Raw genomic sequence first — 26,269 nt, 5'->3', positions numbered from 1 at the left:
AAAATTTATATTTAATGTTTTTGGGGTTGTTTTTGTATTTTAAAGAGAGATTTTAAATCCAAAGGATGTCATCACTGCTCAGTTTGACAATACAAGCGTCAGCAAGGATTTCTGCAGCCAGTCATGTCTCTCCACCTATGAGTTAAAAAGAAAGCCAGTTGTTACTATCCATACGAACAGCATTTCCACAAAGTGCAGCATGTGCCAGAAGAATGCAGTGGTAAGTTAACTTTGCCTTTCACAATGGCCCAAAACCTTTTTAGCAGTGGAAAAGGATTTCTTAGCTTGTTTCTAATATACATTATGTTCAGATAATAAATCTTTTCTAGAAGCAAAGCTCTTTGAACACAGCCTTTTACTAGAAGGCTTCCATAGATCAGTAGCAATAGTGGCAATTGCTGATTGGAGATTGGGTTTGGGACTCATGGGTTCTAGTCCCAGGTCTTCCCTAACCTGATCTTCCCTGTTAAGTCATTTTTTTAGGACAAGCAGGATAAGAACATCAGGCAACTGGATGATATCCTCAATGGTGTTGGCATCTGAAGTGTTTCTGAAAGACTGAAGAAAAGTCTAGAGAGCATAATATTTCTATGTAATTACTCATAATTGTTCTTTTATATAATTCTGCCATCAGGTTAATTGCTCTGTCTACCAGCCCACATGTTGCATATAAGATTATTGTTATCACAGAACTACACTAGACTATAGTTCTCTCATTTATTATTCCATCATACATCACGCGTATCATCTCTCATACAAAACATTGAATACCTGTTTCAAAGTTCACTATTGGCATGTTAAGAGTCTTGTTGTTCTGTTTAATAAACTTATTCTATCAAGACACCTAACTCTTTCCACTAATGTTTTTGAATCCTTTATAATATCCCAGTGATACACACTCCGAGATATTATTCCTATAGGTCAACAACTAAATACCAAAATAATCACTCTGGATCACAGTGGTCCAAATATAATACCTCCTGCTAAGCCACATTATAAAAAAAAGTCTCTGACAATAAATGTCCCTATATAAAATCACAAGTAGTACTCCTAGCTACCTCTTCCTATAGGGTGTCAATGCTCATTCGGTTGTTTTATTAAAGACAGACAGGATACAACGGGTTCCGTTTCCCCTGGTGTTTGGGGTGTCGTCGTGAGGAAACGCTCAATGCATGACTGAATCGGCGAGGAGGTTGAGGTGGGCGGGGGAACCAGTCTCACCATCCCCTTACACTTAGCATGCGGCATATTTCTCAGCTCTGTTGTAACTTTCTGTTGCACTGGAAGTCTCCTTTAGTTGTTTGTTTCTCCGTCAGGGTTTCTGATGTCCACAGTCACTTCAGTGAGTTGTTTGTTTGTTTGTTTGTGTATGAAAGTCCTCAGCTGGCAATCATGTGGTTTTCTCTGTCATCTAGTCCCACCCTGTCTGGTCACTGTTTTGCTACATCCCAGTGGTCTGGACTGGTCTGGTATGGATGCAAAGGATTTCTTTACCAGTCCAGAAACCCACAGTATTTATATTTCCTTGCACAGTGGTTCAGAGTTCTTGCTTCTTATTTGCCGGACTTTTCAACATGTTTCGTATAACTTGCTTCTTCCTCTGTCTCCTGACTCAGTGAAGTCACTGTCAGTGGAGCATCTAACTGCAGAGTTGCTACAGTTATACTTGTAGTTGTTGCTTCTGCTCAACCATCCATGTATGGTGGGCGAGTAGTCATGAGCACCATTGCTTGGTTATTTGACATACTGAGCATTCATGGCTGTAGGATACCCTTAAGGGGCAACTCACTAGGAGCTACTTTCTTGGTCTCTATTTGCTAGTCAATGGACATAAGTATCCCAATGGTCTGGTATGACTAAAAGGAAATAAAATTATAAGATGACAACTTTTTTTTGTTTTTATCAACAGTCATTGGATAGAAGTGTGTTCTCTAAAAAGTACTTCTTTTGTATATAAACTGTTATCTAGGGTTATCTGTCTGAGAGGTAAAGATGTTCTTGTCAGTGTAAATGTTTTAATGAAAGTGACTTCCTGTATCTACTGATACAGCATTGCCACGCTCTTATGTGCTTCATCACTTGTTAGACAGCCTTCTATGAGCTTAATTGACGGACACTTCCCTAACTGCTGGTTTTCCCCCCTCTACTTTAGATCCGACATGAAGTAAACTACCAGAACGTGGTGCACAAGCTTTGTAGTGATGCCTGTTTCTCCAAGTTTCGATCTGCAAACAACTTGACCATGAATTGCTGTGAAAACTGCGGAGGTTACTGTTACAGTGGCTCTGGGCAGTGCCACATGCTTCAGATCGAGGGGCAGGTCAAGAAGTTCTGCAGTTCAACGTGTGTGACTGCATACAAGCAGGTATGTTCGCAGGGACTCTGAGGGATGGGATTCCTCGCTCCCCCCCAAACAAAAGCTTTTTCTTTTGGTGAGTGGTCATAAGGGAGTCAAATTTTGTTCTTTTTTTTTTTCAATTAATAGATCAAAGTACAAATAGCCTTTGTAATTTGTTACTGATCTGGAAAATGTATGTAAAAATCAGTGGCTTCCACTCTTGTAGGACTAGTTCTGTTTATATAAAAAAAAAAAAAGAAATTGTGATTTTCAAAGGCAATTCTACTGCACATGCATTTATAACCTTGGGGAATTTTCTTTAAGAATTGTATTTGTCTAATAATATATATTCCTTACATTTAAGTCCTGTGTCATCCTACAAATGTTGTTCTTTTGGTAATAGAAATCAGCAAAAATTACACCCTGTGCACTGTGTAAATCACTGCGGTCCTCTGCTGAGATGATTGAGAATACAAGCAATGTGGGGAAAACGGAGCTGTTCTGCTCTGTGAACTGTCTGTCTGCATACCGAGTTCAGATGGTTACTTCTTCAGGTAACTTCACTACTCAATTCATGATCAAAAAATGCTGGAGATGCACTTACATTTCTGTGTATAGTAGTATAGTCATTCAGTGTGCCAAATTATTCATGTTCAAGAATAATACTGTATCTCAGTGAGCTATATAATGTGTGGCTCCCTGTAGGATATCACTTTATCCAAGACAGGTTTTGTCATTTTTTTCCCTTTGTACTCAATCCCCCTGGGCAAAAGATTTTCTGCCCTCCCATTTCTGGCTGTTTTCATTTTCCACTTTGACATATTGACCAGTGTTAGTGGTAATTGTGATATTTTAGGTTGTATTTTTTAGACTTCAATTTTCATTTTATGTTTTGCCTTATTGTGCTGTGTTGATTTAAATTGTATAGAAATGTTGTTTTTAATATCTGCCTAGAATCATTCGTAGAGCAGACTACAAATCTTTTAATAAACCACAAAGAGAGGGGCATAATCGAAAGAGACGCCCATGTTTTGCCGAGGACATCCTCGCAAAACGTCCCGATGGAGGGGCGGGGAAACCCGTATTATCGAAACAAGATGGACGTCCATCTTTCGTTTCAATAATACGGTCGGGGATGCCCAAATCTTGATATTTAGGTCGTCCTTAGAGATGGTCGTCCCTAGACTTGGTCATTTCTGATTTTCAGCGATAATGGAAACCAAGGACTCCCTTCTCAGAAACGACCAAATGCAAGCCCTTTGGTTGTGGGAGGAGCCATCATTCGTAGTGCACTGGTCCCCCTGACATGCCAGGACATCAACCGGGCACCCCAGGGGGCACTGCAGTGGACTTCAGAAATTGCTTCCAGGAACATAGCTCCCTTACCTTGTATGCTGAGACCCCAAACCCACTACCCACAACTGTACACCACTACCATAGCCCTTACGGGTGAAGAGGGGCACCTAGATGTGGGTACAGTGGGTTTTGGAGGGTTCACATTTACCACCACAAGTGTAACAGGTAGGGGGGGGGGGGGGCCTGGGTCCGCCTGGCTGAAGTGCACTGCACCCACTAAAACTGCTCCTGCATACTGCTGCGATGGACCTGAGTATGACATTTGAGGCTGGCACAAAAGGATTTTAAAGATGTTTTTTGAGGGTGGGAGGGGGTTAGTGACCACTGGGGGGGGTAAGGGGACGTGATCCCTGATTCTCTCCGGTGGTCATCTGGTCAGTTTGGGCAGCTTTTTGTGCCTTGGTCGTAAGAAAAACAGGACCAGGAAAAGTTGTCCAATTGCTCGTCAGGGACGCCCCTTTTTTTTTTTTTTTTTATTATGGGTCGAGGACGTCCAAGTGTTAGGCACACCCAAGTCCCGCCTTCACTACGCCTCCGATACGCCCCCGTGAACTTTGGTCGTCCCCACGATGGAAAGCAGTTGGGGACACCCAAAATCGGCTTTCAATTATACCGATTTGGGCAACACTGTGAGAAGGACGCCCATCTTCCAATTTGTGTCGAAAGATGGGTGTCCTCCTCTTTCGAAAATGAGCCTGAAAGTCTCACAAGAATAGAAAATACGCAATCACTTTCCAAGTTGTGTTCGAGTACATGATTATTTTATTTTTTATTTGTTGTATTTGTATCCCACATTTTCCCACCTATTTGCAGGCTCAATGTGGCTTGCAATATTCCGTTATGGCATTCGCCATTCCAGAGTGAAAGAAACAATTGGTGTTCCATGAAATACATGGATGACAATATCAAATTAACTTACAGAGTGGCACTCGCCATTCTGGAGTGAGTGATACATTGGAGTTGCATGGAGTGCATGGATAACAATATAGAATTAAGCATACGGGTATAGCGAGAGAATGTAAAGAGTGTATTTGGAGTGGTATTGTGTTATTATTAAATTATTGCTAGTTGTGGTAAGCCTTGTTGAATAGATAGGTCTTCAGAGATTTACGGAAGTTGATTAATTCGTAATTTGTTTTTAAGTTAAGTGGTAATGCATTCCAGAGTTGCGTGCTCATTAGGAAAAGCTGGACGCGTGTATTAGTTTGTATTTTAGTCCTTTGCAGCTGGGGAAGTGTAGATTAAGGAATGTGCGGGCCGATCTTTTAGCATTCCTGGGTGGCAGGTCAACAAGGTCTATCATGTATGCTGGGGCATCTCCGTGATTTTATGAACTGGAGTGCAGACCTTGAACGTGATTCGTTCTTTAATTGGGAGCCAGTGTAGTTTTTCTCTTAGTTTTTTCGTATTTTGTTTTTCCAAATATGAGTCTGGCTGCAGTGTTCTGGGCTGTCTGAAGTTTTTTTGAGAGTATATTCTTTACAGCCAGCATAGAGTGCGTTGCAGTAGTCTAGGTGACTCCGCACCAATGACTGCACCAGGTTACAAAATAGCCCTTGGGAAGAAAGGTTTTACTCTTTTAAGTTCCCACATTGAACGGAACATTTTCTTAGTTGTATTCTTCACTTGATTTTCCAGTGTGAGATTGCGGTCAATGGTAACTCCAAGGATTTTCAAAGTGTCAGCAATGGGAAGGGAGAAGTTTGGTGTGGTTATGGTGGTGAATTTATTTGTGTTATGTTGTGAAGTAAGTATAAGGCATTGTGTTTTTTCTGCATTAAGTTTCAGCTGAAATGCATCTGCCCAAGAGTTCATGATTAGGAAGCTTTGGTTGATATCGTTGGTGATTTTTCTTTATATCATGTTTGAATGGGATGTAGAGTGTGACGTCACCTGCATATACGTATGGATTAAGGTTCTGATTGGATAGTAGCTTGGCTAATGGAGTCATCATTAGGTTGAAGAGGGTTGACGAGAGGGGAGATCCTTGAGGGACTGCACATTCAGGTATCCATGGGGTTGATGTGGTTGAGTTAACTGTTACTTGGTATGATCTTGTAGTCAGGAAGCCTTTGAACCAGTTAAGGACATTACCTCCAATTCCGAAGTATTCTAGGATGTGTAGTAGTATTCCATGGTTGACCATGTCGAAAGCACTTGACATGTCAAATTGTAAGAGAAGTATGTTGCCAGTTGCGATTGCTTGTTTAAATTTAGTCAGGAGAGTGACTAGTACTGTTTTGGTACTGTGGTTGGACCGGAATCCTGATTGCGACTCGTGCAAAATTTGAAAATTTATTTAAGTAGTTGGTGAGTTGCCTTCCATTAATTTGGTTATCAGCGGGATAGATGCTACTGGGTGGTAGTTGGTTACGTCACTCGTGCTTTTCTTTGCGTCTTTAGGTAAGGGGGTAAGTAAGATATTTCCCTTTTTTTTTTTTTTTTTTTGTGAAGAGTCCAATGTTTTTTGGGATTAGAATCTGGAGCCGAAATGTTGAGTGTTTCTGCTGTGGTTGTCATACTTTAACTACATGTAGTTGCTTGGTTGTATGAGTACATTATATATTTGATTACCTTCTATTTTTTTGTGATTGTTAGAATAGGTGGTGTCAAGTTCTTTCATAGTGCAAACAAATTAGATATCACTCTCTTTGAAATAGGTTCTAGCATCTGTCTGGTGTTTTTGTCACAGCAAATATCATTCTCCTTTCAGTTCATTTGAAACTAGGGCTTGGATCTGGTATCATAGACCTTCATTTTCAGCTACCTCACCCCTCCTTTTTTTAAATTATATATCTTTCCCTCCACCCCTAGCTTGTCTCATTCATCCCAGTGGATTCCCTGGCCACAAAACAGCTAAGCTATCTCATGATGGAGTTCAGACTCCTCAAAACTTGGCTAATCAGTGGTATATGGGAATTTCAAGGAAACATTTTGAAAACTTCCTAAATCTCTAAATGTAGTAACATGTTCAGTTGTCAGATGTTTGTAAAGACTATTTTAGTGTGGGCTTGGTTTTCTCTCTATGTTGCTGTTTCACCCCTCACTATGATTTCTTATTGTAATAACTTGTGTACTAGCTTCTGCTTTCTTCTCCCAAGGTATGCAAGTGCAGTGCAATAGCTGTAAGACTTCAGCAGTTCCTCAGTACCATTTAGCTATGTCCGATGGGAGCATCCGCAACTTTTGCAGCTATAGCTGTGTTGTCTCTTTCCAGGTAGGTAGTGAAAGCTATTACTCAGACATGTTGTAGGGTTGGGAGAGATTTAGATTAGAGAGCTGCACGGGAACGGGGTTTTCAGGAATCCCTTGGGGATCCCCTCCAACAGGTCTCCCGTGGGGATGGATACAGGTCCTGAGGGGTTTCTGTGGACGTGTAGTGCCAGGCCAGCCTACCTATCCTTTCCTTGTACCATGGCAATTATAATAGCACTAAAAAATGTAATGGATATGGTTGATAGCGTTGAAATCCCCATATGCACTGAGAGGGGAAGTTAACCTGGTCTACTGTTAAGCTGAGTTATATTGCCACAAGCTGGGTTATTTTAGCACAGAGGACGGGCGGGGTGGGTTAGATTCCAGCAGAGACAAGTGAAATTTCTGTCCCCATGCAACTCTCTCTAGATTAGAGCAAATACTTACGACCATTCCCTTTACTGAAAAGTTGTTCCTTTTCTCCACACTCTTTATCCACAGAACTTGTTCAGCAAGCCAACCGCATTAAATTCTTCAGTAGTGCCCCTTTCACAGGGCCAGGTGATTGTAAGCATTCCTGCTGCATCACAAGTAACGTCTGGAAGTAGCAGTACATCTTCAGTGGCAACCACCACGTCTGTGAGCAGCTCTGCAGCTGCTGGATTACAGAGACTAGCTGCACAATCTCAACAAGTTACTTTTGCCCGTACTGTTGTGAAACTGAAGTGCCAGCATTGTAACCGTCTGTTTGCAACCAAGCCGGAACTTCTTGACTACAAGGTAATATGGGGTTTCACGTATGCCGTCTTCTATTTATCTAGACTTATGATGACATTATTTCAGTATTAGTAAATGTATCTGCCATGTTTTTAAGAACTTTCTTAAGATATCCCTCTTTATTCTTGGTTCAGGAAGTTAGTTTTGGCAGAATGTCATTTTTGTGTTGTCCGTGTTCTTTTATACACTTCATGGCCTGGAATGCAGCTCTGCTTCTCTCCTGTATCTGGTTTGTCTGGATGAACTTCCTTCAGCTGTTCCAGTTAGGCTCTTCTCCAGCTAGTGAGGGCGATAGGTGTTTGGGTTGTATGCGGCAGTTCTTTATTTGTGTGGAAGTCTCATTCAGTATTTGGCTCATCTTGCCTCATTTCCTTTTACAGGGAAAGATGTACCAGTTTTGTGGAAAGACCTGTTGTGATGAGTATAAGAAAATAAACAATGTCATGGCCATGTGTGAATACTGCAAAATAGACAAGATTATAAAGGAGGCAGTAAAATTTTCAGGTGTGGACAAACCATTCTGTAGCGAAGGTAGGAAGCAAAAAGGATTTGTTTCTCAAATCACAAACGGACCTGGCTTTCATTGTAACACACATCTAAGTAATCTGTATGAAAATTAACTTAAAATTATTTGTTTATATTGAGAACTAAATCTGTTTTGAATATTGATCACTAAGACAGTAGTTAAACTTGGACCCCTTATGGTGCTACACTGGTCCAGATATATGGGGTTTATGCCACCATATGGAGTTGGAGGGCTACAGCTAGTGACATTACTGTAATTTAGGAGTGGTACAGACAAGGCACTTACCAGTATTTTTTGTCTCCCGCAGATTGTGACATGTGGTAGACTTAGTGCAGTGGGGATCCTTCTGGAATTTCTGAGAACATTGGTTTTCACAATGTTTTTCTATAGTAAGCAGAAGCCTTCAAGTTCCTAGGGCAAGGGTTTCCATTTATCTATCCCTGGTAGAGCAGACTTCCTGATCGGGTTCCCAGGGTTTGGCTCTGTCTGCATCTCTGGTAGAGCAGAGTTTGTCTCGTGGCCTGGTTGAGGTAGGGCAGGAGTTGGAGGTTTTGGTTTTAGGATTGATCACATTGGGTGCTGGGAGTTTGGCTGGCTGGATCAGTTCCTTCCTTGTCATCCATACCAGACCAGTCTAGACTATTGGGTTATGTCTGTCAAGTAGCAGAGAAGAAAGTAGCTCTTTGTGAGCTGCCCCTTAAGGGTATCACGGAGCTCTAGAACGTTCAGTATTTTCTCTGTCTCCAAGCAAATGGTTGATGGACTGTGCAGCTCCTCTTTGGTGCTGTCATCCGGCTCCTGACCTGACTGGTATCTGGGTTCAGTAGAGCAGGGATTTAGTGTTGGACAACTTTAGCTGGAGTTGGGTGACACCTGGTGGTGCCAGGTTCCCCCCCCCCCCCCCCCCCCCAGGCTGCTGTTAATGTAACATTTAAATGTCTTATGTAGTAATGTGGTATATGGTCATCTTTCTGGAAAGACTTAATTTTTCATTGTTACACTGTCATTCTGAACTAGCTCAGTAGTTAATTTCATTCACACTTCTCTGGGCTGGATTCTCTCTTGCACCTTTCACTCTCGTGGTTGACCGGGCAGCAGGAATTCTTCCCGCCTTGATTTCTGAATCTGTTCTGTAGTTGATTCCCACTGCCTTGGGGTATGCTATTTTCATCAGACCTTTCTGGCCCGTTGGTTTTGAGTTTAATTCACTCTTCCTTGTCTGGTATTGCTTATTGCTGAAACAGTATTGCAAGTTCTCTCCCATCCACTTGCTCTTGCTGGCAGCCTGTTGCACTTCAGGACTACTTATGACGGGTTTTGCGATTCTTGTTTCTCTTCAGCACCGTTCTGTTCCTCAGCAACCCTCCAGACCGGTCAAGACGCTTGGGTCAAGACGCTTGGGTTATGCATGCCTACCAGCAGAGGGAGACTGAGAAAACTAACTTCAAACTGAGTACATATAACCTGTGCTAGCCCTCTATCTCCAGTATTTTCTCAGTCTCAGCAGAGGGTAGACATGCAGCTGTGCAGCTTGTCCGGTCTGGCAGGATTTAGGTCCATTTTGTGAGACTAGTTTATTTTCAGTTGTTTCTAAGGAGAAGTTGGTGAAAGATCAGTTGATCCCTGTGCCTGGAACTCTGTGGTGTGCAAGGGGTTGGTAGGTCCGGTGGGGCCTACCATTGTCCCCTCTGGGGTGTCACACCCGGGTGGCCGGGTCCCTCCCCCGACTGGCTCTCCCGTTTTGGGCAGCTTTGTGCCTCGGCTGCAGTGTTAATCCTGCAGCCTTGAGTGCCATTCAGATTATAGCAGCAGGGCTCAAATAAAGTTAAAAAAAAAAAAAAAAAAAAAAAAAACACCTCGTGTGGAGAGCTGCAGCAGCTGCACTCCGGGGTTTCCGGAGTTGTTCAGCCGGTCTGGGAGAGCTGGGCCAGTGATTCAGCGCCGGTGAGTGTTATTTCTTGATTTTTACTTCGCCGGTAGTAATCAGCTGTTTAAGAGGCGCGAGTATGTCGGGGAAGTTTCTTCGTTGCCGGCTGTGCGCGCGTCGGGGTGTTGAAGCGGCTGGCGGTCCCTGCCGCTTTTGTGGAGAGCCCAAGGCCTCATCTCCCGCGCCTCCGGTGTTAGCAGCGGAGATTCCTTCTGCGGGAGCGCAGGAGGGTGGTGCGGCTCAGTTTGGCGCTTCAACGGCGGTCCCGATTTTGGCGGGAACCGCCGCCATCTTGGATTCGGGTCTTTTGGGTGCTGAGACGGTCGTGGGACCGCAGCCTTTCCCGATTTCGAGTCCCGCTGGGGGGGAAGCCTCGGGCAGCATGGGGTTCCCTCCAGAGTTTGTTTGGAGTTTGTTTCAGGCTTGGAAGGCGGGCCCATCGGGTGCGGAGTCCCTTAGTCCAAGGTTGGGGGGGGGCTACCGCTAAAAGACCGCGAGTGGAGTGCTCTGAAGATGTAGAGGTCTTTTCTCCTCCAGACTCGGAGGGTGATTTTAGCCCCCTGGAAGAGGAAGAGGGGTCGGTGGCAGGGCAGGATGGGGACCTGTCTTTGCCGGGGGAGGACCCCTCGGTGGTTAGAATTTTTCACAGGGATGAATTGTCGGAACTCATTGAGCAGGTGTCTGCCACTTTAAGGTTTGATTCTGCGGCAGCTCCCATTGGGGATGGGAAGCAGGTGGATCCTTTGGTTAAGGGGATCAGGCGGGTCTCTCGCTCCTTTCCTATGAATGCGGACTTGAGAGATATGATCTCGCAGGAGTGGCAGTCGCCGGAGGCTCAGTGTAAGGTAGCTCGGGCTATGGCCAAGCTCTATCCCCTTCCTCAGGAGGACAGAGAGTCTCTCAGGCCTCCGACGGTGGATGCCGTGGTTACGGCAGTGACTAAGGCTACTGCTATTCCAGTGGATGGGGGGGCCGCGTTGCGGGACCCTCAGGATAGGAAATTGGAGACCTTCCTAAAGCGGAGTTTTGATCTGTCTGCCTTGGCGCTGCAAGCGTCTGTTTGTGGAGGTCTGGTGGCGCGGGCTTGTTTTCGTTGGGCGGAGAGGCTCCTGGATGGCCCGCAGGCTGATAGGGCTTCTCTGGTTCAAGATCTGGCCAAGTTGGAGATGGGGTCGTCGTTCTTGGCGGATGCACTGTACGATTTGTTGAGGGCATCGGCTAAGAACATGACTTTTGCCGTGGCGGCTCGGCGGGCCCTGTGGTTGCGGGGCTGGGTGGCTGATGCCGCTTCCAAGACTAAACTTTGTTCCCTCCCCTTTAGAGGCTCTTTGCTTTTCGGGGAGGAATTGGATAAATTGGTGAAGGGTCTTGGTGATGCTAAGGCGCCTCGGCTTCCTGAGCTTCGTCCCAAGGTGTCTAAGGGGGCAGCAGGACGGGGGCGTTTTCAGGAGGCTCGGCGGTATCGACCCGGTAGGTCTTCTGGGGGGACTAGGGGTCGGTTTTTTCCAGAGAACCCAGTCCTTTCGAGGTGGCCGTCGCGGGGGGCGAGGCTCCTCTTCGGGAGCGTCCGGTACGTCCCGTGTGTCTCAATGATGGTTTGGGGACCCAGCCTCTGGTTCGCGTGGGGGCTCGCTTACGCTTGTTTTACCAGAGGTGGGTCCATATCACGTCAGACCAGTGGGTACTGCAGATAGTGCGAGACGGGTACGCCCTAGAATTCGACAGTCCCCTCTCCGACTTCTTTCTCGTGTCTCCCTGTCATTCAAGAGGCAAGGCGAGAGCAATAAGGGACACTCTGTCGCGTCTCATCGGTTTAGGGGCGGTGGTACCGGTCCCCAGGTTAGAAAGAGGTACGGGCTGTTACTCCATTTATTTCGTGGTGCCCAAGAAGGAAGAAGGTGCCTTCCGGCCCATTTTAGACCTCAAAAAGGTCAATGCGGCCCTAAAGGTTCCCTCCTTTCGGATGGAGACTTTGCGCTCAGTGATTGTAGCGGTGCAAGAAGGAGAGTTTCTGACGTCTCTGGACCTGACAGAGGCTTACTTACACATTCCCATCCTAGAGGCGCACCAGCGTTTTCTTCGCTTTGTGGTCTTAGGGAGGCATTTTCAGTTTTGTGCACTACCTTTCGGTCTGGCGACTGCGCCTCGCACCTTCTCCAAGGTGATGGTTGTGGTGGCGGCGGCGCTGCGCTTGCAGGGCATTTTGGTGCATCCATATCTGGACGACTGGTTGATTCGGGCCAAATCAAGGTCAGAGAGCGAGGAGGCCACCGGCCGTGTGGTGACCTTCTTGCAGTCGCTCGGTTGGGTGGTCAATCTGGCAAAGTGTCACCTGGTGCCTTCCCAGTCTCTGGAGTATCTGGGAGTTCGCTTCGACACGAAGAAGGGCCGGGTGTTTTTGACAGCTCCTCGCATCTCCAAGCTGCAGGGACAGATCAGGCGGCTCCGAGCACAGAGAGCGCCTTCGGCTCGGGCGTATCTTCAGGTGTTGGGTCTGATGGCAGCAACAATAGAGGTGGTTCCTTGGGCCAGGGCCCATATGAGAGAGTTACAGAGAGCCTTGTTGTCTCGTTGGTCCCCTCAGTCTCAGGACCTGGAGGAGAGGTTCCCTCTGTCGGGGGTTGCCCTTCGCAGCCTTCGCTGGTGGCTACACTCTCCGAATCTGGTGAAAGGAATGCCGCTGGACTCTCCCACTTGGACGGTTCTGACCACGGATGCGAGTCTCTCGGGCTGGGGAGCGCATTGCCTGGGGCAGGTAGCTCAAGGACTTTGGACGGTGGAGGAAGCATCGTGGTCCATCAATCGCCTGGAGACTCGAGCAATTCGGTTGGCTCTTCGGTCCTTTCACAGCCTGATAGAAGGCAAGGCAGTCAGGGTTCTTTCCGACAATGCCACGGCCGTCGCTTATGTAAATCGGCAGGGGGGAACGAAGAGCCAAGCGTTAGCTGTGGAGGCGGCGGAGTTAATGTTGTGGGCAGAAGCTCATCTGCAGAGCATCTCGGCGGGCCACGTGGCAGGGGTGGACAACGTGAGCGCGGATTTCCTAAGCAGACACACGTTAGACCCCGGAGAGTGGTCCCTCCATCCCTCAGGGTTCAATCGACTGGTGTTGGCATGGGGGCGGCCGGTGCTGGATCTCATGGCATCGGCCGACAACGCTCAGGCCCCTCGCTTCTTCAGTCGTCGAAGAGATCCTCGGGCCGAGGGCATCGACGCGTTAGTGCTCCCGTGGCCGACTCAGCAGTTGCTTTATGTATTTCCGCCATGGCCGCTGGTGGGCCGCGTGGTGCAGCGGATCGGGCACCATGCAGGTCTAGTGGTTCTGATTGCGCCCAATTGGCCTCGACGTCCGTGGTACGGAGACCTGGTTCGGTTATTGGTGCAGGATCCCATTCCGTTGGGCTCCAGGGTGAGATTGGTTCAGGGGCCGATCGAGATGGCCGACCCTGCTCCATTCTCGCTTACGGCCTGGCTCTTGAGAGGCTCAGATTAAGGAAGAAAGGTTTTTCAGCCAGGGTAATTGATACCATGCTGCGTTCTCGTAAGAGGTCTACTTCTTTGGCTTATGTGCGGGTGTGGCGCATTTTTGAGAACTGGTGTCAAGAGCGGCAGTATGTTCCTCTACGGGTTTCCATCGCGGAAGTTTTGGAGTTCCTGCAGGACGGTCTGGACAGGGGGCTCTCGCTCTCTTCCCTGAAAGTGCAGGTTTCAGCGTTGTCTTGTTTCCGTGGAAAGATTCAGGGGATTTCCTTGGCGGCTTCGCCGGACGTGGGGCGGTTCTTGAAAGCTGTCAAGTTGCTTCGTCCACCTCGTCGGCCGACGGTTCCGCCTTGGGATTTGAATTTGGTGTTGGAGGCTCTGGTGGGTCCTCCGTTTGAACCGTTGGCGTCCATCTCGTGTAAAGATCTTACGTTAAAGACAGTGTTTCTGGTGGCCATTGCTTCGGCGCGTAGAATTTCGGAGCTACAGGCTTTGTCTTGTAGAGAGCCTTTTCTCTCCTTGGCTAAGGAGAAAGTGACTTTGCGGACAGTTCCTTCGTTTGTTCCTAAGGTGGTATCCTCCTTTCATGTTAATCAGGTGATTTCGTTACCAGTGTTGGGGGATAGGTCGGGTGATCTCTCTCAACGCCGTTTGGCTAAGTTAGATGTTCGACGCATTTTGCGGTCGTATTTGAGCAGAACGCAGGACTTCCGAGCGTCGGATCGTTTGTTCATTTTGTATGGAGGTCCCAGAAAGGGGGAAGCGGCTTCCAAGGCCACTTTGGCTAGATGGTTAAAGGAGACTATTGCCTCGGCGTATTTGTTGAAACGTCGGGCAGTTCCCTCGGTACTGAAGGCACACTCTACTCGGGGGGTAGCCGCCTCTTGGGCGGAAAGTAGTTTTATTCCCCCTCAGGACATTTGTAAGGCGGCGGTGTGGTCGTCCATTCATTCTTTTGTAAAGCATTATAGAATTGATGTGCAGGCAAAAGAGGATGCTCGGTTTGGAGCGGCTGTGTTGTCTTCTGCTTTTCGTGGGTCCCACCCTTAATGTGTCTACTGCTTTGGTACTTCCCAAGCGTCTTGACCGGTCTGGAGGGTTGCTGAGGAAGGTGAAATTAGGCCTTACCTGCTAATTTTCTTTCCTCTAGACCCTCCAGACCGGTCAAGAGCCCACCCTGGTTCGTATCAGAAGTAATTCAGCAAAAGTAATTTTCAGCCGGGTCAGTTATCAGAAGTATTTTGAGCCGTGTTCTGCTATGTCTGTTCATTTGATATTCAGTATGGTCGGAGACATTTTCTTTGACTCTAATGTTCTGCAGAGTGGGACGCCTGAGCGTTTCATCTGTTTAAGCACACTGTTGGTGTTTACCTATTAGTTTTCCAGGTACAGGGGTTTTATTAGTTTCGGAGTTACTGTTACAGGGATGTGTTTCTCTGCTTTGCTAACTGTATACTGGAGATAGAGGGCTAGCACAGGTTATATGTACTCAGTTTGAAGTTAGTTTTCTCAGTCTCCCTCTGCTGGTAGGCATGCATAACCCAAGCGTCTTGACCCAAGCGTCTTGACCGGTCTGGAGGGTCTAGAGGAAAGAAAATTAGCAGGTAAGGCCTAATTTCACCTTACCTCTCTGCTTTCCCTCACACTTCTTGGGCATCTGGGTTACATGTTACAATAGGGTCAATGGTTTGTCTTTTCTCTACTTGTTCCTGTTCCCTCATGCAGTACTCTGCTAACAGAGCTTTTTGTGTCGGCTACTTTGCTTCTATGGCAGGTTTTTTTTGTTTTTTTTACATTGGGAGACAACTTCTAGTGGCCCTTGATGACACAAGATGCATTGTGCACATGACTCCCTCTTGTCCTCTGACAATTCTGTCTCAGCAGGTTGGCTGTGCTAAGCTAATCTCTTTCAGAGCCATGATACTCTCCAATTTTATTTATTTTGTTTTTTTAAAATTTTTACAGTGAACTTCATAGTTTGTTTAGATTTTCTTAAGATAATGTGTTAATACACCATCTCAGGTACAGCTTCAACTCAAGTGTAAACAACAGCCATCCAACCTTTACTAACGTATGTGGTTCTCTTCTGTATACTCTGATGAAGTCTGGAAGCATATTCAAATTTCAGTAGCATTACTTGTTTGGCCAACACAAGAGGTATAGACTCAGTTAGCTAAACATAAGAGACGCATCAGTTACTCTGATCAGTTCCATGAGGATAGTTGTTACACTCAGCATTTATGCCGAGGATAATACCCCAAGTATTGGGGTCCTGCACTAGTAATAGTGTTTTGTCTGTTGTGAAGAAGATTGTACACTGCCTAGTTTGTACTTCCTATGGGTGGGATAGAAAATTTTTAATAAACTTGAAAAACCACACTGAAGCATTCTCTCTGAGTACGCTGATTAATTTTTGTAATCCATTCGGAAAAGAGAGGGGGATGTGGGTCTTTCCACTACTGTTATAGCTAGTCTTGCCACTAGAACAAGGAAGCTAAACAAGTTGTTCCTATCCAATACTATGAGTTGAGGGTCCACTTGGACTGACGCTCTCCAATTTTACACTGGCGATCAGTAATTTTTAGTTTAAATGTGTTTATTAGAAGGTTAATACAAAATGGCAAGGATACAGTATTCCAGTCAATCATACAGAGTAACAGCATCAACTACATAGCTGGATGGCTGGTGGACATGAGGATCACCTGGTCACTTGCCTGCCTGAGTTGAAGGTGGCGGCCCTCACACGTCACCTAGATAGAATTTTACATAGTGCAGGGGAGGAGCCAGCTGTCTTGGTCCATGTGGGTACCAGTGACATAGGAAAATGTGAGAGGGAGGGAGGGGCCTTATGCTGAGAAGCAAGATGGCTGCCGGAAGGAAGCTTTGAGAAGCAGCTCTTGCATCAACCTGGTGCTTTTTTCCTGTTTATCATGTTACTACTTACTACTACTACTTAGCATTTCTAAAGCGCTGCCAGGGTTACGCAGCGCTGTACAAGTTTAACATGGGGAAGGACCGTCCCTGCTCAAAAGAGCTTACAATCTAAAGGTTACAAACTATGTAGTCAGTGTAGGTATCATGAGTGGGGAAGGTGGTTAAGCGCCAAAAGCAAGGGAGAAGAGATGGGTTTTGAGTAAGGACTTGAAGATGGGCAGGGAGGGCGCATGACGTATGGGCTCGGGAAGGCTGTTCCAGGCATATGGTGATGCGAGGCAGAATGGGCGGAGTCTGGGGTTAGCGGTGGTGGAGAAGGGTACAGATAGGAGTGATTTGTCCTGAGAGCGGAGGTTACGGGTGGGAACATACGGGGAGAGGAGGGTAGCGAGGTAATAGGGGGCTGCAGATTGAGTGCATTTGAAGGTTAAAAGGAGAAGCTTGAACTGTATACGGTAGCGGATCGGGAGCCAGTGAAGTGACTTGAGGAGAGGGGTGATATGAGAGTATCGGTTCACGCAGTAGATAAGATGTGCAGCAGAATTTTGGACAGATTGAAGGGGGGGATAGATGGTTAAGCGGGAGGCCAGTGAGAAGAAGGTTGCAATAGTCAAGACGAGAGGTGACGAGCGAGTGGACGAGGGTTCGGGTGGTCTGTTCAGAGAGGAATGGGCGAATTTTGCTAATATTATAGAGGAAGAAGCGACAGGTCTTAGCTGTCCGCTGGATATGGGCAGAGAAGGAGAGGGAGGAGTCGAAGATGACTCCGAGATTGCGGGCTGAAGCGACGGGGAGGATGAGGGCGTTGTCAACAGAGACGGACAGTGGGGGAAGAGGAGAAGAGGGTTTGGGTGGAAAGACAAGGAGCTCAGTCTTAGCCATGTTCAGTTTCAGATGCCAGTTGGACATCCAGGCAGCGATGTCTGAAAGGCAGGCCGAAACTTTGGCCTGAGTTTTGACCGTGATGTCGGGAGTGGAGAGAGAAAACTGGGTGTCATCAGCATAGAGATGGTACTGGAAACCATGTGATGAGATCAGCGAGCCCAGGGAAGGGGTGTAGATCAAGAAAAGAAGCGGTCCAAGGACAGAACCTTGAGGAACCCCAACAGAGAGCGGGATGGGGGTGGAAGAAGAGCCATTAGAATATACTCTGAAGGTGCGATGGGAAAGATACAAAGAGAACCAGGAGAGGACAGAGCCCTGGAACCCGTATGAGGATAGCGTGTCAAGAAGTAAATTATGATTGACGGTGTCAAAGGCGGCAGATAGGTCGATGAGGATGGAATAGTGACCTTTGGATTTGGCGAGGAACAAGTCATTACAGATTTTAGAGAGTGCTGTTTCTCTCGAGTGCAGTGGGCGAAAGCCGGATTGGAGCGGATCGAGGACGGCCTGAGAGGAGAGGAAATCAAGGCAGCGGCTGTGGACAGCGCGCGCGTTCAAGTAATTTGGAGAGGAAGGGTAGAAGAGAGATGGGGCGTAGTTGGAGGGACAGGTGGGTTCTAGTGATGGTTTTTTGATAAGTGGTGTGACTGCAGCGTGCTTGAAGGTGTCAGGGACAGTAGCAGTGGAGGGAGAGAGGTTGAGGATGTGACAGATTGAGGGGCTGACTGTAGGAGATGTTGTTAAGCAGATTGGTGGGAATGGGATCAGAGGGACAGGTGGTGCACTTAGAGGAAGAGAGAAGGCGAGCAGTTTCCTCTTCTGTGATCTCAGGGAAGGAGGAGGAGGCCAGGCTAGGTTGGTTGGGGGAGTGGGTTAAGAAGTCACAGGGAGGAGAAGGCTTGGAAGTGAATTCAAGGTTTATCTTCTGCACCTTATCGCGGAAGTAGTCAGCTAGTGTTTGAGGAGAGAGTGAGGGGGTGAGGTGGGAGTGGAGGGCACTTTAAGTAGGGAGTTGAGGGTGGCGAAGAGGCGACGAGGGTTGGAGCCGAGAGAATTAGTTAATTGAGAATAATATTCCTGTTTGGCAAGGAATAGGGAGGACTGGAAGGAGGATAGCATGAATTTGTAATGGGTGAAGTCTGACAGGGTGCGAGATTTCCTCCAGAGTCGTTCAGCAGATCGGGTGCAGGAGCGAAGGTAACGGATGCAAGGGGTTAACCAGGGCTGAGGATTAATGCGCTTGGTGGGTCGAGAGACAGATGGTGCTAGGGTATCCAGAGCAGTGGAGAGAATTTCATTGTAGGCAGAGACAGCTGTGTCGACAGATTCGGAAGACGAGATGGAAGGGAAGAGATTGGAGATGTGAGAGGATAGGGTAGGGGGGTCGACGGCCTGGAGATTCCTGAAGGCAGTGGCTATAGTTGGGCGAGGTTGAGGGGGAGGGTGAGGAAGTGTGAGGGTGATTAGGTGATGATCTGAGATAGGAAGGACTGAGGTGCAGAAATTGGAAGGTGAGCAGGAAGAGAAGAGAACGAGGTCAAGACAATGACCATTACGGTGAGTAGGGGTGGTAGAGCATAGTCGGAGGTTAAAGGAGGATGTCAGAGTGAGGAATTTAGAAGCGTAGGAGTTGGATGGGTTGTCAACGTGAATATTAAAATCACCAAGAATGAGGGATGGAGATGAGGGATCAAGAAAGACGGTGAGCCAAGCGTCGAAGTCAGTAAGGAAGGAAGAGAGGGGCTTATCAGGGGGGCGGTAGATGACTGCAACTCTGAGTGGTGTCGGGTAGAATAGCTGGATGGCATGAGTTTCGAAGGATGAGAAGCAGTGAGACTGTGGCAGAGGGAGGGGTTGGAAACTACAAGAGGGTGAGAGTGCGTCTGGGCGGGGAGTGTAGGAGAAAAGATATCCTCCATGGCATAGGGCTGCGATTGAGGCAGTGTCGTCAGGGGTTATCCAAGTTTCAGTTAAAGTGAGCAGTTGAAGGGAACGGGAGATGAACAAATCGTGGGTGAAGGAGAGTTTGTTGCATACTGAGTGGGCATTCCATAGGGCACACGAGAAGGGGAGGGAAGCGGGGGGGAGAAGGGGAATAGAGATGAGATTGGAGGCATTCTGGGACCGGTTAAGTGGATATTGAGAGGAGAGGTGGGGGGGGACCTGGATTGGGATTGATGTCACCTGCGGAAAGTAGGAGAAGGAATAAGAGAGTGCGGAGGAGGGTGGGGGAGGAGGGTCGACGAAGATGACGAAGACGGGATGAGTTAAGGAGGAATGGGGATGGGTTAATGGTGGGGAGAAAATGTAGAAGGTTGAGAGCTAGGAATGACGTGTGGGCAGGAGAGCTGGGGAGGTGGTGGGGGGTGGGGGGAGGTAGAGTAGGGGAGTAATGAGCAGGACGGGAGGGGACAAGGGTGGGCAGTGCGTTCCTGAGGTAGACAGTGGAAGGGGAGGGGGGAAGAGGTTAGGAAGGGACAGGGCGATGAAGAGAATGTGTATAGGGGCCATATATAGGGGCTAAGGTGGATGCGGGTAGATGTGAAGTGGCTAAGGTGATAGGAGTAGAGGAGGAAGGCAGGAAGGCTAGGACTGGGACAGCAGGCAGCAGCTAAGGCATAGGGAGTGATAGTGTTTAACGGAATTCAATCAGCAGTTAAAGTCAACAGTTAAAGTAGGTTTTCAGTATGCATCAGCAGTCAAGGTAACAACTTGAGGATTTAAACATTAGCATTAAAGCAGTTCAATCAACAATTAAAGTAGATTACAGTGAGGTGCAGCTAAGCCTAAATGCTAACAATATTGCAGATTGTAAGCGGCAATTAATAAAGCAAATAAATGAGGATTTGCAGTGAGGTGCAACTTAAGCCTCGCTGTCTACAATATTGCAGAATTAAGCCTCACTGTCTATAATATTGCAGAATTTAAAACAGCAATTAGGTAGAATTTCAGCATGATACAATATTGTAGAATTTAAAGCAGCAATTAGGTAGAATTTCAGTATGATACAGAGCAGTAGGATTTTAGGTAGCGACTTGAGACAATGAAACATATAGAATTAAGGAGATCAAACAGTCTAATATAAGTTCCCAGAATGCTACAGAGTAGCAGTAAAGGGTATAGCCTTGGTGGAATGGCGGCAGTAATATAAGCAGGTAGAGTTGGATCAAAACGTTGCAGGGGAGACTGGTAACAGCAAGAGTTAATGCCAGGCAGTTTCGACTCAGTGTGATAGAAACTGGGTTGCAGGGGACTCGTCAGTGGAGATTCCATGGTGCTAGGCACGTCACGGTCAGTGTTCCCTCCGATAAAGAAGGAGATATTCCACCTCCTTGACTGTGAGTGGACCAGTTCACGGATGAGGAGACTCTGCGCGGGCCACGGTGCGATCGGTGTATGGAACGCTGCTCCTTCTAGAGGAGGTGTTCCACTCTCAGGACACAGAAGGGGGCAACGGTCAACAGGCAAGCCTCCCAACGTGGCTTACCGTTTCGATGGCGTCTCAGTCACCGCTTCTTCCGGAGGAGGTATTCCACCTCCCCGTGAGTGGTGAGTGGATGTCGGTCGTCACTCTCAGGACACAGAAGGGGGGGCAACAGGCAGGCCTCCCATGCGGACTTCCAACAGGCTGCATGAACATTAAGCGGTGGAAAATATAGTAATAGCAGCAGCAAGTGTTAGGCAGTGATTAAATATAGTATCAGGCAGTGTGAGATTGAGATAGTATCCGCAGCAGGCTGCATGAACATTAAGGGTGGAAAATATAGTAATAGCAGCAACAAGCAGTATGAACATTATTTAAAAGAGTTACAAAGTGATCAAAGAGTTGGGAAGTGATCAAATACTTGCAGGCTGTAGCTAAGCCTGGATTGCCGTTTGGGTCGTCTGCAAGTTTCATATGTAGTGATAGTGGAGCAGAATCTTTGGTTGGGCTTTTCCTGGGCAGGTCCCTGCTGGATGGTACACGTTAGGAACGATGTTCGTGGGGTTTGCGCTCCTAGTGTTCTTCGGTGCGCCGTCCCGCGAGTGGGTCTGATCCTCCTCCGTCCCGCCTGATGGCCCGGTGCCTCTAGCGCAGTCACCACAGGATTTGTGTGTGGCTCAGGAGTCGCCGCCGCTCTGCCGCACCTCAAGCTGATCAGCTCCTCTCTGTTGGCGCTCCGACGCGTGGAGCAGTCTGGTGCGGGGTGCGCCCGCTTCCCTCAATCCTCTCGCGGCTTCCTGGGCAGCAGTCGGACGATTCAGGAGCGCGCCACATGGGGGATAGGCCGCTCCTGCTTTCCGCTCCTCAAGCCGACCAGCCCCTCCCGGTCGGCACTCCAACATGTGGAGCGGTCAAGGCGTGAGACAGGCCCGCTCGTTCCGCGGCCTTCCGGGCAACGAACCACTGCCTGGCCGACTCACCACCAGTCATGTGGTCGGCTGGATCGTCCCCGGTGCCGCGCTCACGGCTCCCCAAGCTCGCCGGGTAGCCACACGAAGTTGCAAGATGTGGTTGCGGCTCACCTCTGGGCTCTCCGTCTCCACACCGCGTGGCCAGGTTGCCTGCGGCGTTGCACCGTGGCGGGTCTCCGGGCCTGCTAGGGTGGGCGCACGAAGCCCGAAAATTTGGCCACGGCTCACCCTTTATCTCTCCCCGTCTTCGGATGCACGGGCCACCCTCTGGATCGCGGCCCAGGCGGCCAGGGCTGTCCAGGATCGGTCCTGTTGCGGGAGCTCAGCGATAGAGCATGCAAGATAGAGGATTGTTACCCTTGACTGTTTGATGCCGAGTGCCAGGGCAAGCAATGCACTTACCCAATAGTGCCTTACATAAGTATTGCCATGCTGGGACAGACCCATCGAGCCCAGCACCCTGTCACTGACCGCGGCCAAAAGAACAAGCAATTTGCCCCGCCCATCCTAGAAATACTGTATTATTCTCTCATCCATTCAATAGCATTCTATGGCTTTTTCCTCCAAGAAGCTGTCCAACCCTTTTTTGAAGTCCGCTAAGTTAACTGCCTTAACCACCTTTTCTGGCAGCGAATTCCAGAGTTTAACTACGCATTGAGTGAAGAAAACTTTCCTCCGATTCATTTTAAATTTACCACACTGCAGCTTCATCGCATGCCCCCTTGCCCTAGTATTTTTGGAAAGTGTAAACAGACGCTCCACATCGACCCGTTCCATTCCACTCATTCCATTCCACTATCATATCTCTCCTCAGCCGCCTTTTCTCCAAGCTGAAGAGCCCCAGCCTCTTCAGCCTATCCTGATAGGGAAGTCGTCCCATCCCCTGTATCATCTTTTGTCGCCCCTCTCTGCCCATTTTCCAATTCCACTATGTCTTTTTTGAGGTGCGGCGACCAAGATTGAACACAATACTCGAAGTGCGGTCGCACCATGGAGCGATACGATGGCAGAATAATATCCTTATTTTTGTTTTCAATCCCTTTCCTAATGATACCCAACATTCTATTTGCTTTCCTAGCCGCAGCAGCACATTGAGCAGAAGTTTTCAACATATCATCAGCGATGACACCTAGATCCCTTTCTCGGTCCGTGACTCCCAACGCTGAACCTTGTATGGCGTAGTTATAGTTTGGGTTCCTCTTTCCCACATGCATCACTTTGCACTTGTTCACATTAAATGTCATCTGCCAATTAGACGCTCAGTCTCCCAATCTCGCGATTTGACTACTTTGAATAACTTTGTGTCATTGGCAGATTTGATTACCTCACTAGTTACCCCCATCTCTAGGTCAGTCTGATGGATCGCTTCCTGGCATTAGGACAGGAATTGGGGGGGGGGGGGATATTGCTTCGCTGCTGGTTGGGGTGGCGTCTGCTTGAAGTGGATGTCATTTTTAGCCCTAAGCTACACTTACTGCCATTGATGCTGGCACAGAGAGAAGAGGTCAGTGGGTCCTTGACCTCTCCAGAAGTATTGGGGATGGTTCCTGTTTTGGGGGCTGACCGCAGAGGAAATCTGCAGTCAGGAGTCTTGCCATATGAGGCTCAGGGTGCTGATGGCATTTCAGTTGCTGGCCTTGAGGGAGGTCGTGACCTAGCACAGATGGACTGTGCAGTACAGGAAATGCTGATCAAGCTGGTCCTACCTACCAAACCTGCAAGTATCACAATGGGTTTGATTTGGAATGCTTTGAGATTGGACATTTTCTTCAAAATTTTCAGCTTTATCTTTTCAGATCAGTATTAACTCCAAAAAACACAGAACCATGGCATTTCTGTTCTTGAGGAAAGGCGGAGCAAGCTGATAAAGTTTATCAGACTTTATCAGGTAAACAGCTTTGTCTTATTAAGGATTGTGGTGAAACAGTGGGAGGCTATGAACTGTATTGTTTTGCTGATACATTTCTCCTGGTTGGCCAGCAGGTGTGCTTTTTTTTTTTCTTTATAGCTGCCCAACTGTGAGGTAATTTCAGTTTCATGCCCAGATGCACAAAACCTAATGAGCCAGCAACGTGGTTTTTATACCAGTTATAGCCAGTTTAGCGAGCAAGGAGTAAAACGAGACATGCACAAAGGGGTTCTCCGAGCTCTTTTCATATCACGGTAGCAGCTAATGAAAATGGAATGCAAAGCTATTATAATGAGCTAATTACTATACAAATGTGAATGGAAGGCGATGCATGGCCATTTTCCGACCTGATGCACAGAAGCAGTCCCTAGCTTTACCATGGAAAAATTAACAGGAGGTCTGGAGCTGTCGGTCCTGACAGATCCAGACCTCCCGTTAAATTAGGTAAAGATAACACTTGAAATTACTGTACATCTGCTGCCTTCAATTTGAATTCCAACATCGTAACCATCGGGAGCCATGCACATTATTTCAATATAAAGAAGGAACAGATGCAGTGACATTAATACGACCATATCAAATTCCTTCCCTGATGTTAAGCTTCGTTCAGCTTCTTGTTTCGACCAAAGCAATATGCTCAAACTGACTAAATATTCCATTTCTGGAACAGCAGTCCAGAGCTTTGTATAATAATTGATCGTATATTAATTTGTTGGGGTTCAGTTTAGACAAAGTTGCTCTCAGTGGAGCAATGAAGAATCCACAGAACATGCCGATGACACAGTTCCTTCTTACTAATGGCAAGGGTCTGGAAAGTAGAATGGTGCTGCTGTTAGCCAGAGACTAACTCCAGGCTGCTACTACTTGTTAATTTCTGTAGCGCTACTAGACATACGCAGCTCTGTACACTGGACATAAAAAGACTGTCCCTACTTGACTGAGCTTATAATCTAATTAGGACAGACAAACAGGACAAATAAGAGAGAAGGGAATTACTAAGGTGGGAATGATATAAAACATGGGTACTGGAACAAGTAAAGGTTAGGAGTTAAAAGCAGCATCAAAAAGGTGGGCTTTTAGCCAAGATTTGAAGATAGCTAGAGATGGAACTTGACATACCTGCTCAGGCAATCTATTCAGGCATATGATGCAGCAAGATAAAAGGAACGGAGTCAGCGGTGAAGGAGAAAGGGTGCAGATAGGAGGAGCATCAGCAAGTATTACATCAGACCCCCCCCCCCCCCCCCCAGCAAGAGAGTGCAGGCTCCTGTCTTGTTTATTGGTGGGGGGGGAATACTACACAAGCTGCGTGTATGACAGCCATCTGTAGCATGCGCAGAGCAACCATTCTTAGCGATGGGCTGCTCTGCGCATGCTCAGCTGGCCGATTGACTTCCCCCTATCACTTGCAAATGAGCTGGGTCGCAGAAGCAACAAGCAGCTCATTTGCATTAGATTCTTTGAGAATCCATCTGTATTTCCAAATCGGTAATTTATTACCAATTTGAAAACATGAATGGATTCTTAACGGGGATCTTAGTGCATCTGGGACTCAGTTTGGAAGTGGGGGAAAGACCTCCCTTCTTGAGACCCTGTGATCAGTTACGTTCTGTAACTGGTGAGCAGCCATATTTCCTTTACTTTCCAGCCACTATTCAGGTAGTGATAAAATGCTCCTTTAGGGCAAAGAGACTTTCTTCCTCCTCCTGGAGCTCTTTTGGTCCAATTTAGTGGTAGTATTGTTCGATTCCTTTTAGCACACGGTGTCTTGGACATGGAATTCATTTGGTGTCTGTGTAGTCGTAGAGATCTTTTGGCTAGAAGTATCTCTGACATCCTTAAACTCTCTTAAAAGCATTCATTTTCTCATTTGGGTTAGTCTGCTTCTTCTTCTTCGACACTGCTTTGCTGTGGTCTAGTACGGATGACGAGAAGAAATTGTTTTGCCTGATAATTATCTTTCCTATAGTCCTATCAGACCAGTCCAGAAACCCACTCTTGAGATACGGGTTTTCTTGATTCTGTTTTTCAGGTTTTCTCATTCTACTAAGTTTAACTGCTTGTCTAAATTAAAAATAATCGGTTAAAATGCTAACTTCTGTAGGAAGAGAATTCCAGATTGAAACCATACAGTATAGTGGTGAGGAACTAGCATGTTTTAGGGATTTAATGCCTTTTACAATAGGAAAGTGAAATTTTAATCTGATTTCAAACAGTGCTGCAGATTACTGTGTGACAGTGAAATAATACCAACCAAATAAGCAAGGGACCATGACATAAAGTATTTTTAAAACAATCACACAAACTTTGAATTTTACCTGGACCTTAATTCGAAGCCAGTGCAGCTGGCCATAAAAAGACACCCTATCAAATTTTTTGGCAGCAAAGATAAGCCTGACTGCCATGTTTTGAATAGTTTGTAACTTCTTATACGTTGTCTTAGAACAGCCTGTATGAACTTTACTGCTGTAATCTGATTGAGATAGCGGACAGGGCCAGCATTGTTAAAACAAACCTGGATAAATCAAGGTATTTCCTAATGGAGCG

General features: G+C 47.1%; 1 protein-coding gene across 2 annotated transcripts in view; it reads left to right on the top strand.

The window, feature by feature from the left end:
* LOC115480035 (zinc finger MYM-type protein 4-like) overlaps positions 1–26,269 on the top strand; it is a 129,493-nt gene that overhangs the window by 42,824 nt on the left and 60,400 nt on the right. For both annotated transcript variants that reach the window (XM_030218428.1, XM_030218427.1), the window contains exons 8-13: positions 46–220; positions 2,153–2,365; positions 2,742–2,892; positions 6,796–6,911; positions 7,391–7,669; positions 8,047–8,197. In XM_030218428.1, the coding sequence (XP_030074288.1) occupies positions 46–220; positions 2,153–2,365; positions 2,742–2,892; positions 6,796–6,911; positions 7,391–7,669; positions 8,047–8,197 (1,085 nt within the window). The remainder of the gene's footprint in view (positions 1–45; positions 221–2,152; positions 2,366–2,741; positions 2,893–6,795; positions 6,912–7,390; positions 7,670–8,046; positions 8,198–26,269) is intronic.

Source organism: Microcaecilia unicolor, chromosome 11 (assembly GCF_901765095.1).
Source record: "Microcaecilia unicolor chromosome 11, aMicUni1.1, whole genome shotgun sequence".
In the NCBI taxonomy this organism is placed as follows: domain Eukaryota; kingdom Metazoa; phylum Chordata; class Amphibia; order Gymnophiona; family Siphonopidae; genus Microcaecilia; species Microcaecilia unicolor.
The sequence above is the reverse complement of the archived record's forward strand: the minus strand, read 5'-3'. Positions and strand labels throughout refer to the sequence as shown.